The 13,582-nt window shown below is 35.2% G+C and overlaps 1 protein-coding gene across 1 annotated transcript; it reads right to left on the bottom strand.

Annotated features, from left to right (window-relative positions):
* Positions 1–1,682: 1,682 nt before the first annotated feature.
* Positions 1,683–4,205, bottom strand: LOC108218691 (replication protein A 70 kDa DNA-binding subunit D). The gene is made up of 11 exons (XM_017391760.1): positions 4,050–4,205; positions 3,647–3,938; positions 3,461–3,560; positions 3,203–3,324; positions 3,027–3,108; positions 2,827–2,935; positions 2,585–2,739; positions 2,352–2,472; positions 2,059–2,259; positions 1,772–1,969; positions 1,683–1,688 (listed from the first exon to the last, which is right to left on the bottom strand). The coding sequence occupies exons 1-11, from the start codon at positions 4,203–4,205 to the stop codon at positions 1,683–1,685; spliced, it is 1,542 nt and encodes a 513-aa protein (XP_017247249.1).
* Between the last annotated feature and the right edge of the window lie 9,377 nt (positions 4,206–13,582).

Below are 13,582 nucleotides of genomic sequence, written 5' to 3'. Positions count from 1 at the left end.
ATGAAGGAGAAGCTACAGGAGAGAATGAGATTCTACCAGTCTCGTATGGAGAAGACATGAAGAGATTTGTAAGAGACTCGGAAGATGCGCTGAGAAATCACAGGATCTTGAGGGATGTTGAGATACAGGAGATGGAAAAGGTTTTTACAAAATACGAAGGGATCCTGAAACAGAACATGGTAGAAATGAGAGAGAAAGCACGTGCGATTGAAAGACAGAGATGGGAGCTGTCACCAAAGTTATTCCAGTTCACGCGATACGTGGTAGACGATTCTGGATCGGCATGATGGACTACCTTGGATTGTTTTTGTTAAATATGGTAGCTTGCATCTATCTTTGTTTTAGTTCATATCATGTAGGGCTTTTGTATTCAGTGTCTGTTGCTATTCCTGTCAGTTTCATTTCTTAGAATTAAGAATCTATTATTTGTGTTATGACTATTTAAGACTTTATGTCTGCGTTTATGCACATTGAATCTCACAAAACATGTTTATACCAATCCTAGAAAACCGAATGAATTACAGGAATTTTGATGCAATGGTAACAACTAAAACAACGGTTATATGTAATACAACACATTAGGCAACTGAAAGTAACTGCAAGGGAAGACTATATTACTGGAACTCAATTAATCTGTCCTTGAGTTTCTATGACTGATACATACAAAAATGCCATCCCATTCTTGACAATGCAGGGAATTGTTAAGTCTGCAAAAGTGCTAACATTTTCTTGAGTATGCACCAACTAACTCTTTGCTTTTTAGTATTTCTTTTCCTGTTGCAAAGAAATAGCAGTTAAGGTAGTACATTTACATCTACTTGCCATATAATCTAATCATAATGTAGCCAGTGTATAGATGCACTTTGCAACTGCAGAAAGTTTTAGTCTTCTTGATTGCATTTCATAATTTGTATAATTTAGACAACAAACATGTTCAACTTATCATAATACTGTTTCAGCATACATCATGTATTGTAGAACACAGTTACTGTATTCCAACATCAATTATAAATACTTCAAGTGGTTTTTTTTCCAATAATGATTTATATCTACCCGTTTTTGGAATAAAATCCACACAACCAAAACACTAACATAGTGTTATACTGTTTTAGTCGGATATTTGACTTAAACATCTAAATGTTATTTCAAAGAAATTTTGAAACCATCAGAGAATTAGATTTGCTTACGACCTAAACTTGACAGAAAAGTGAGATTTAGATTTATATTCTGCAACATCTTGATTATCAGTGCACATGTATAAATTTGTAGTACATAATTCGGGATCATGTGTCAACAGGACTGATGTTGCTTCCTCAGTTCATTAAAACACTGAATAAATTACTTTGTAAGAAATGCATAGCACAGTATGAACAACACACGTAGCGAGGATTAAAGAGTCAAATAGTTTATAATATACAATATCATCAACACACAATATCATTAACAAAAACAGAACATCCAAATAGTTTTTAACACACATAGCAATAATCAAATATTGACTGAAACCAAGTTCTAATGAGACAACTGAATAAGCCGCATAACAATGGACCAGTTCTAACATTTGCAACAGAAGAAAGCTATAAACAGAAAAACAGAACAATGAAACAAATGCAAATCTAATTCCATGTGACAATGTAGCAGCTTTCTTTTTTAGAAGTTGAACAGCAAGCTGGAAAAAGGTCTTAAACCTGTGGAGGAAAATTTACGGCAACAACTTAGTAAATACAACAAATCTGTATAAAAAAATAATAACAATCATGAGAATACTAACCTTCTCCTTTTTGACATGTTTGACGGTAAGAGATTCTTTCTCCTTCACACCTCCAGCAGCAAGATCGTTGTCGTCAGACAGGCTTGCAATTAACACAACATCATCACCACTGAGTCGTTTCAGACGGTTGGTGTTGGTCGATTTCTCCGTGTCCGGGGTCTTAAAATCAGCGATTGATATGGAAGCAGAATCAGAAAACTGTAAAAATCACGGAGGAGACAACATACATAAGCGTACAAAATTTTGGTGCTTTAAAATTTATATTTCAATTACAAATAAAATCTTACTTGCACATTCATTGGACCTGTACTAAAAGAGTCTTCGTCTGCAACATTGTTGTCCATTATTTCATGACCTTTGGAAATATCAGTAACAAAATAGGTGTTGGATGCCCTATCCAAGTTATCACCGTTGAGTCGAATTGTAAAGGTATACTGATTCCCTTCAAACAACTTGAGAACAGATGGAAATCCAGATCCTTGTTTCTCCTGTAAAACATAATTATAGAGAATTTAAAAAAAATATACAAAAACAATAATTAGATACCAAAAATACCAAAAAGAAGTCGTTAGCGCTCTACCTGGGACTGATCAATAAGAACATCGAACACAGACTTTTCAATAATGTTTTCAACCTCTGGATCAACGACCACAAAAGCAGCTGCTCCTGATAAATCTTCAGCAATCACATAAATTCTAAACCTGTTTAAAACACCAAAAAAACACGTTGCCAAGGTTAATAAATTTGGACATCGTTTGAGCAAACATCCGAAGACATTGAAGGGGTTTGAAGAGCATCTGAGATAGTGCTAACCTTTTTTCCGGAAATGGGATATTTCTTTTACATTCTTCGCACCTGTATTTCCCATTCACCACCTCAATTTCCTTACCGCAGCTGCTGCAGGCATCAAAGTACCAAATTTTTGATTCTTCAACACTCTTGACAGTAACTTGACACATGACCAAGTTCTGTAAACACAGATAATTATTAGCTAAACATAATTAGCTGGACCACCCTGAAATGTCTTATACAAAGCACTTGTGTCTTCAACATACCATGTTGAATTTAGAATCGAGTTTACGAAGTTGAGCAACTGTCATTATCTGGGTTTTAGGGGTCTCAGCACGAGTTGGTGGCGTATAGGTGAAATCTGGCATACTTGCTCTTTTGAAACAAAAAATAAACAACAAAACAAATTAAAATACATGTAGAGAATATAAATCATAAAATAGAAGGCATAATAATTATATCTTGCCGTTGCTTCATCTGAAGCACACTACGATGGTTGTGGTTGATGTAAAACCGAGTGGCAGCAACATTGGAGACGTAAGGCTCCTCTGAAACAAATAAAAGAACAGAAAGCCATAAAGCCCTGTAGTATGCTACATTCATGAATTAAGTCGATTTTTTTAGTTATTAAAATTTTCACACCTTTGTATTCATTATGCTTACAACTTGCAATTATGACAATCAATGGTGTCTCATTTTCATTCTCTATAGCAGCTGAGAACTTTTCAGCCATGTCATCCCAAAAGCAACATTTAATGCTTGCGCTGCATATATAAGAAGGAGACAACACATTGATTTATAACATGTGTATGGTACTCGTTTGTTTAAAATAACACCCATGCATCATAAGGCACCAAGGATCTCACTAACTACTTAATATTCTATAATTTAAACAATTACCTTCCATCAGTTATAGTGAACCTAAAAGAACATTGTTCAACTTCTCTCTGATTCTTGAATCTTCTGAGTACCTCCTTGTCCATCAAAATTCCTATGACATCTATAGGTAAAAACAAAAAAATATGTCCGCTGGTTAAAAAAACAACGACAACGAATTTGTTGAATTATTTGTGAATACAAACATACCAATGAGGAAGTTATTATCTGACTGCTTGACTAATTCTCCAATATCAGCGATATCAAAGAAATCAAATTCAACAGGCCGTATAGCTCTTTCCATCTTCTGTTCATCTTCCACAGGAAACACTTTGGTATAGTTTGAAAGCCATATTTGTTTGTCATATCTAGTGCAACGCAGGGACTCTTTGCGATAAGTCTTGACTGAGAAATTTCTTATAGAGTATACGTTTCCCTCCACAAACATGTTTTTAAATTCATCCAGGTAATTTGGCCATATGAATGCATGCATTCTTTGATGCTACAAATACATTTAATAACCATGTAAGAGCATGGTAAATATACACCTAAACTTTATGTTGAACAAAGATATTGGGGAATTCAGATAACTCTACAATGAATCTATAAGTACCTTGTCATCAAGGAGAAGCATATTACGCCCCTTGAATTCTTTCTGACCCTTGTTGCTGTAGCTATCCCAAATACGTATAACTCTCACCCTAATCTTCCATTCATACTTGCTATCATCTAGAGAGTCGAGCGAATCATACTTCCCTGGGCCAGACATCTTCTGAATCTGAGCAACAAATTAAAACAAACTATATCGTCAACAACAAAATATTAAAGGGCCAGTTATGTGATGTTGCAACAAAAAATGAATATCATGTAAGGACATGCCTTTGTGGTATGTTCGTGGCTTTAGCGAAAACAGAGCATGAGGATTGGCACATATGCTGGACCAATATGTAGCTCTCTGTCAAGATTTGCACGCGTCAATCACGGCACGTTATAATGCACGCACGAAATCAAATCTTAACAGATGCAGTTAAGATAGACATGGATACATGTCTATCAACAAATTTATTCCTTGTTAACTGTTTGTCACATATTTGTGTGAGTTTAAAATAAAACATTTACTTACAGTAGATACATAATTAATATGTGTGGGGAAGTCAATTATAATCAAATTTACTTTTATTTTGGGGAATGTCCGGGAATAGAGGATTTACTATATGACAAACATAACTTTATGCACGTAATAATCTATCTTATTCAAATTTTATACAGTAGATATCTCGTCCAGGTAATTAATCAAATATTAACTTTCTTATTATTTGCCAAACATGACTGAACTAATTGCCTCCGTCTAAGTTTCTATTTGTGAATGTGTACTGATGTCTGTCAACTAATGCCGATTAAATGTCGAGATTGAATATCAAATAAACTTTTATTGGTTTATTAGTAGCTAGGTGTTTTTTGAAATTCAATTCAATCAATTTGTCTCTGAAAAAGTTATCCACAATTTACAATTATTTCACTTCTCAACATTATACATTAAGTGAATATGCAATATTGGACTTGGAAAAACTTGAGTGAAGCATTTATCCTGTACTTGATTATGATATTTACTTAAAATATTGAATATGTTCATTAATATAATTTAAACAAAAGGTGCTTAAACATGAAATCTTATTATCTATTTCCCTGTATTTACATTTTTATATTTGATAACTAATATGAAAATAACTATTCTCCGATTTTCTTTTCCTTACGACGCATTTAGACACAGGAGAACACTAAAACCAATGAAATGTATTGCATATAGTAATATATATATGTTTTTTAAGTTATAAATTTCTAATGTAGTGTATTTTATCTTAATAAATTTATTGGGTTAATAGCTGCTAGATTTAGAGTAAAAAAAAAATCCCAGCAATTTGTCTTGCAAAAGTTATGATACTTTCCAATTACTTATACTTTTCACCGTTTCAAATATTAGCACTATGAAACAGTGGACATGGCTTAGTTTAAAATTTTCAATTATTTTGGACTTGATTATGATACTATATTATAATTTTTAATATAAATGTAGATTATATAATTTATTTTTTTATATTTAATAATTAATATGAATGCAACTATTCTCCGCTTTTCTTTTCCTGACGACGCTTTTAGATAGAGGAGAACACTAAAACAAATGAAATGTATTGGTAATAGTAATATATATGTTTTTTAAGTTTACAATTGCGTATGTATTGTATTTTATCCTGATGAATTTATTGGGTTAATAGCTGGTACATTTAGAGTAAAAAAAAATCCAACCCATTTGTCTTGTAAAAATTATGATACTTTTCAATTACTTATTATTTTCACCGTTTCAAATATTAGCACTATGGAACAATGGACATGGCCTAGTTTCAAATTTTCAATTATTTTGGACTTGATTATGATATTTTCGGTAAATTTTAAATTTACATTTAAATTACTCCTCTATTAAATTTTTATATTTTATATTTGATAATTAATATTAAAATAACTATTCTGCGATTTTCTTTTCCTGACGACGCTTTAAAATAGAGGAGAACACTAAAACAAATGAAATGTGTCGCTAATAGTAATATATATGTTTTTTAAGTTACTCATTTTGGACTTGATAGTGGAGAACAGTAAAACAAATGAAACGTGTCGCTGATAGTAATATATATGTTTTTTAAGTTACTCGTTTTGGACTTGATAGTGGAGAACACTAAAATAAATGAAATGTGTCGCTAATAGAAATTTAATAGTAATATTTTGGACTTGATTACCATTTTTTCTGTGGATTTTTAATCTAATACTCAATATATATTTAACTAAAGGTGCTTATTTTATTTTCACACAAACAAATGCACCTCTATTTGCTTAGGTACATTGTAATTATATTTTTGGAACAGTTTTGATATGATACATGTAGAAATCTATTTTACAACCAATATAATTTTAATATTCTTTCTCAAATATGGCCTTTGAAACAAAACAGAAGTTCCATCCAACTGGCCCCTAATTCTGTCGACCAATTAAATCGTGAAACTTGATAGTTTATATAAAAATAATTGTTTTTCGATTTCGTATTGTGATTGATGCTTCTAAATAAAGGAGAACACTATTAAAAATTTAATTAATCGTTTAATCAACAAAATTCCGATATTAAGTTTTGATTTTTCAATGTACATTATTTTAAATGAAAAAAACCAAGACATGAATTTAGTGCACAAATGTTTTAATAATATCCACGCATATAAATTTGAAAGCACATAGGGAAAAAACTGATAATATGAAGAATTCAAATTTGTCCTCTACCAACAGCATGGCATACTTCTCAACATTGTAAAATAACCAAGGCATAATAAGGAGTTTGACCAAAACAAAAGAGCTTGTTTTCTACAAATCTTTAAGATAGGCGTCATAGATATAGTATGTCGATATGCAAACACCGGGACTTCTAAACATCGAGCATGTCCTCATATCCATCACGCTCCAACCTGCAATTCCAGACATACTTTAATTGTTCATAAAATAAGTTTCTTACTTTATAAGCACGTAGACAATATTAAAAGTTATGAAATACCTCTCTCTCATGTTAAATACGGCCTGAACTCCAAGATTTATATAGACACGCGTGGCAGGAATATTCGTGAGTACAACATTCCCTGCAACCATACAAATTTTTTCATAACAAAGTGTCCATCAAAAACGTTGAGAAACACATTCAGCCGTCAAAAATTTGACGGAGCATTCTCTAACCTGAGTGATTCCGAACGATAACACTTGACAGGATCAATACGACTGGTCGTTCAAGAACATCGTGGTATATAGGAATCAAATCATTCGTTATATCTCCCCAAAGATGAATACTTATTGATCGACTTGTAAACACATACAGCAAATAATTTACGCTGTTAGATTGAGCTACTTCTGTAAGAGTACAAAGCATATGCTACAAAGTAAACATGAACAGGGTAAGAATACATACAACCCATCGCCAACGATCATTTTAATCAAGCGAACAGTTCCACGTGGTGTGTTGACGATCTGCAGAGGTTGAATATTCTCGACCACTCCTATAACATCTGCAATTATATTGATCAGAGTTTAGACATTAAGTCATGGCATATGTAAAGTTGTCAGGGTACAATATTATCACCAATTGCAAACGTTTGTTCACTATTGTACTCCTCAGCACGCTGGCTTATCTCGTCCATCTGCGCAAACACAAATTTGTACTTTGGTATATCACAATACGCCTCGCTAGACCGGCTGACAGTAGTCTGCATACAGAAGACGACGGAGACCGTGGATCGAGTTGGCCTGAATCTACCAAATGCAGGCCTAACATAAAAAGTTGAAACTTCATATATGTTTCCTACACCGATTTTATTGGGGAGATGGTTCCATATCTCAGACTTCACATATGCATGGACATCAGTACTCTGATGCGCAAAACAAACATAGTTAGTGTACTCTAATCTACGACAGGTGTTCAGCAAATAGAAGAAATATGAATAATGTAATGTATAAAATTTAGAATACAACCTGGTTGTCGATCATTATTAAGTTATAACCTGATACATTCCCTTCAGTTGATATCCTAGGCCAGATCCTTCCTACTCGAACTCGGATCCTCCAATCAGTTCTGGTGGTGTTAAGGGTTGATAGCGGGTTGAACATTTCCATAGGATGCAAATCCCTAACGATCTTTATGCTGAATTGAGATTTGTGTCAAATGTATGTTCCAGAAGTCAGTTTGTTATGTTATACATGATGATGAGGTTAATATAAGAGAATTTATTGGGTAATTAAGTAAACTTGCATATTCAAATGCCTGTATTGACTCCTGTATAACCATGCTATCAAATCGTTCTCTTCTTTAACTAAAATGCACGATTTTCTCCTGAAGATTGATATTAATCCTAACAATCCTTTAAATATGCTAAGAATACATGAGCTGTGCATATCTTACAATATATATATCTTGCTCAATCAGTGACATTAGGAAAAACAAAAAATAACATCTCCTTGACAACTGTACACACCTCATCCTAATTCTTAGACACGATTACTTAGCTGCAGAATTTGCATCCCAAAATCCAAATTCACGTGGTAAAACTACATTTATCCGATCAATAGAATAACAGTAGAAAAACATAAGGTCATTAATAAAACGTTTTATTCCAAAAATGAATCCGTCTATGTTTGCGCTATGACCAAAATACAACTATTTAATTACATATCATTAAACATCATGAACCAGGTCATAAAAAATCTCTTCATAAACAATATTACTTGTGAGACTGCCTGTTCCTCCTTCCGGCTTTTCAATGAAACAGATAAGACCTTCAGGGGATGTAACACGACTCACCGCAACATACAGCTGACCGTGACAGAAGACGGGCTCTGGTAAATACAAACCGACGCGATCCAAAGATTGGCCCTGAGCCTTGTTAATGGTCATGGCAAAACACACTTGGATTGGATACTGCAAACGCACCAAGTTGAACGGCAGACTTGTATCAGAAGGACATATCTCAATTCGGGGAATAAGATGCCTGTCTCCGGCATGACTACCACCAATTATATCACAAATTACCGTATGTTTTAAACATTTTCTTACAATCAGACGTGTACCATTGCAAAGGCCAACGGTTTGATTAAGGTTTCTCAATAACATCACAACAACACCTTCTTTGAGGATGAGCTTGTGCGGTGGCATACCGGGAAGCTTGAATGAATTGAGGTATTCAACAGGAAAGGCAGAAGTCAAATTCTCATGACATCCAACTGGGCATTGAACTGAATCAGCACTCTGATACAGGTGTGATTCCCCTCCTATCTTATCAAAAATAAGATTGTTAAGATGATCCACAACTTTATTCGTCGGAGTGAGAATGGCTCGTTCGCGCAAATAATCAACATCAGTAAAACGCTCATGCAAATCAGGAAACACCATATCAATCAGGACATTGACATCAGACGACTCAGATTGAATACAGTACTCGGATGGAATCTGTACATTCCCGGTGTTGTCTTCACTAAATCCTCCATCCAGGTGTGGAATTATGCCATCTCCTACATCAAGTACCCAGTTGGTGAATTCCTTTATTCGGCGTTGCTCGGCAGCATTCTTTCCTCTGCGTAATCTCATGTTCTCCTGAAGAACGAATAAACGACACTCAGACCATAGGTAGGATCTAGATATAGATGCTGCTACTATCTCTGCTCTTGAGCCTTTGCGTATAACAGGCAAAATCTGGCGGAAATCACCACCAAGCAAGACAGTCACGCCACCAAAGAGTTTGTTATATCTATCAGGACTGACAGATTTCATTATATCTCGCAGAGTACGGTCTAAACATTCAAAAGCAAGCTTGTTCTGCATTGGAGCCTCATCCCAAATAATAAGACTTGTTTTCTTAATGAGTTCTGCAATATCATAATTATGAGGAATCGAGCACGATGATTCTTCATCCAGTTTTAATGGTATCTTGAACCTTGAGTGAGCAGTGCGACCACCAGGCAACAATGTAGCTGCAATTCCCGATGATGCAACGGGCAAAACAATTTTCCTTTCAGATCGAAGCTTGGTTATTATGGTTTTCCATAAAAATGTTTTCCCACATCCTCCACTACCATAAACAAAGAAGAAGCCTCCAACATCCTTATTCACACTATCAATCACTGTATCATACACCTTTTTCTGTTCATTGTTTAGTTTACTGACATATTCTTCATGCTGTTTGATCATTTCATCTACATTATAGCTTGTTTCTTCCAACACCAACTTGTTTTCAGACCTGTCCAGGTACTTTTCAGCTGGCATACGAATGGTTGGATAATTCCTCAATGACCTCCCAATAGAATTTAACAAAAATTCAATCTCTGAGAAGGTGGAAAAATTGTAAAATCAAGTCAGAAGCATATAAAAACTATGAGTACTTTTACTCTGCAAACACAATATTGAGATTCCTGAAAAGTATAATGGTACATACCAGCAAGTGTGTAATTTTCCAATTCATCATCAGTCAGTATAAGATTTTTTCTGCGAGTTTTGTTTCTGCGCTTGGCAAGAATATCATCCGACATTGGTCTCCAGTGGCTGTTCCAAAGCCTCAAAACATCACTAACCTGGCAATTGACTATAATATGAACAAACAGGGCTCGTAACTGATGTGGCATAGCACTATCAACATTTTCGAGTATTGCTTCATGCCACTCATTATCATTCGTCAGTAAACCCATGGCTCCACAAGCTTCTTGGAATGTCCCATAAGTTATACCTTCAAAAGTTCTTAGTTCTTCAAACGACCTTGGACCAGCAACACGACACAGTAACATACGAAGATACCATAATTCTCCGGCAGTATAGTGAGATGAATTCAGTCTTCCGACTTTTAGGCCCTTTTTCCTTAATCTCCAAACACTCTGTTGTGAGTCCCACACAAAATGCTCTGGTATTTCTTGATAACTGTACTGTCTAGCAAATGCATTTTCACGACATAGTCTAAAAAACCCTTCAAGCTTGCTGTCTTTGTAAGACGCCCTTTTACAGACATTTTCCAAATTATCATTGTTTTTAAAAGTCACATACTTCTCATTCGGCAAGTGAAATGACAGACGTTCAACAGATATACTACGATGGTGTATATCAAATCCAAATATACGGTGAGCCGCCTCTGCTCCGCATACATACTTGCGAATGGATTTTATTTGGAATTACAAATACATAAATAAATTTACTTGTACAGCTGTAAGATCATATCCATACCTTCCATCTAGATACATCTTTATCTCATTCCTGGCATTGTCAGATTGATCACCAGCATTATTCTTCCCTTGTACCATGACCGTGGCACGATCAGGACCTTTCAAACAATACTTGAAAAGATATTTTATACAACGGCCATGGTTGCAGATTTCAAGATTTATATGACATTGGTACTGGACAATCAAATTTCTGTTAAAAGGAACAACCCAACAGTTATCAAGGTCGGCTTTTCTAACATGAACAGTATGCATTGTCTTACGGCGTTTATAAATGGGAAAGCCAAACTCGTCAAACATTGTATTAGAACAGTACCTGGACCAATTCAAAAAATAACCAAGCATAATATCATCGTTCATACTAAATTATAAAACACTAAATATATATACAAAAGGAGATATACTATGTTATATTAAAATCTTACGCCTTTGGAAATCCACGTGTACATTTGCCTTCCTTCATACACGGAGAATTTTGATTATCAGCACCACAGGGTCCGTGCATCATATACTGTTTCACAGCAGCATAACCATGTGGATCAAGGGCCTCATCAGGTATCTCAGCAGAAACAAAGGAATCAATGTTTTTGTTAAGATTCATCTTGGCATTGCTTTCGAGCCATATCAACATGTGAGCGTGTGGCAAACCACGCTTCTGATATTCTACCACGTACATCACTAAAGAAAAATTGTAAATGATTGTGACATCCTCAAAGAAGTGTAAATATATTTACTAAATTCACTACAAACACTCAGTCATTTATAACAATTAACTTAATTGAAAGTATCAGCATACTTTACCTGACAGGCACTTCCCGAAACGGTTTTTATTTTTTATGTCATCATATAGTTGATCAAGTTTTAGCTTGAATACCCTAGAAATTATATCTGGGCAGTCCTCTGGTCTACAGGATGGTAAGAGAGACATCATTTGCATTATTTCATCCCAATAAGGATTACATGTCATAGTAAGAAATAAATCAGGATAACCAATCTTCCTGCACACAGCCAGTGAATCTTGAAAATTTTGCTGCATGTATCTGGCGGATCCAACAAAGGAGGATGGTAGAATAAATCCTTGGCCAACGTTAGATGCATCAGGAGCATCAGTGCTATATACCACATCACACAGATTGCGGTACAATTCTGCCCTCAATTTTTTTTGATTTTTCCGAATATACCACAACCTTGATTGTTCAACAGCGGAGAATGCATCAACAATGAACTGATGATACAATCTGCCACCAAGACGAAGTGTTTGACCTATCATTCATTGCAAAAAGAACACAGCGTTAAGGACAGATTAACACAAAGAAAGTTACATAATTACAGATAATTATATTACCTTGTTCTAATCGCACCATGAGCGTATGAGAATAATACTCTCTCATCGTGACCTTTTCACGTTTTTTTTTACGACTGTCTGGGGTATCAACATACTTCAGTTCTTTGTGAAAACCATCCTCACCACGGGGAAATAACAATGGATATTGTAAAGCCATGAGTAATGGGTGCAACGTGGTAATGCGCTTAAGGCCATCAGATTTACTCGAAACTACAATGTCCCGATCCTCACATTTAGGATCATCATCACCAACCATTATTACTGCAATCTCATCAGATGGCATCAAATGATTCTCACGTCCAGACGTTGCTCTGGACACTTTCATCACAATCTTTAAATCAACAATATTGTCATTCCTGAAACGATCACGTGCCATTCTAAACTTTTTAACCAAGTGGTTGTTTTCATCCAGCATTTTTATCAATGCTTCGAGAATAGATGGATCTATCTTATCAGAATCCTGTACGTTAATCGACCCCAATCTATTCTTGATTTCATTTTCAGTATCGTAAATATACAACTGACAAAATTTTGGTACATCGCCATGCTTAGGTAGAAGACTACCCATTTTGTGATGATTGATCCCAGTCATTCTGAAGACCTTTGGACCTCTACCTCTGTTGATTGAGTTATCTATCTTGCCACCTATTGAGGAAAAGTTTAGCATGGCATTATACGTTCTAATACAGCTCTTAAGTCTAGGCCCTTTAACTTTGTCTTCATATAGATCCAGCAAACTTCTTGGTGTTGCTGACACAGGTGGCAGTGAAACCTGACCTCGACCACAGCATAAGGAAAATATAGGAGCTTGCTTCTTGGACCCCTTGTTCACGCGTTCCTGGCTCCACATCTGAGCATGGCAGTAATTGCACTTGGAGGTTGGACCACCAAGACTTCTGTATTCAGCACAAACAGGCAAGTGCCTGTTTCCAATCAAAACATTTGATCTACGGCTGCTGCTTTCCGGGATCTCATCATGAATTGTAACCTCATGATGCGCGCCACGTCGCGGAATTTCAGAT

The sequence above is a fragment of the Daucus carota genome, chromosome 1, assembly GCF_001625215.2.
Source record: "Daucus carota subsp. sativus chromosome 1, DH1 v3.0, whole genome shotgun sequence".
NCBI classification, from domain to species: Eukaryota; Viridiplantae; Streptophyta; class Magnoliopsida; order Apiales; family Apiaceae; genus Daucus; species Daucus carota.
Note: the sequence above shows the minus strand (reverse complement) of the source record. Positions and strands in the feature narration are given on the sequence as shown.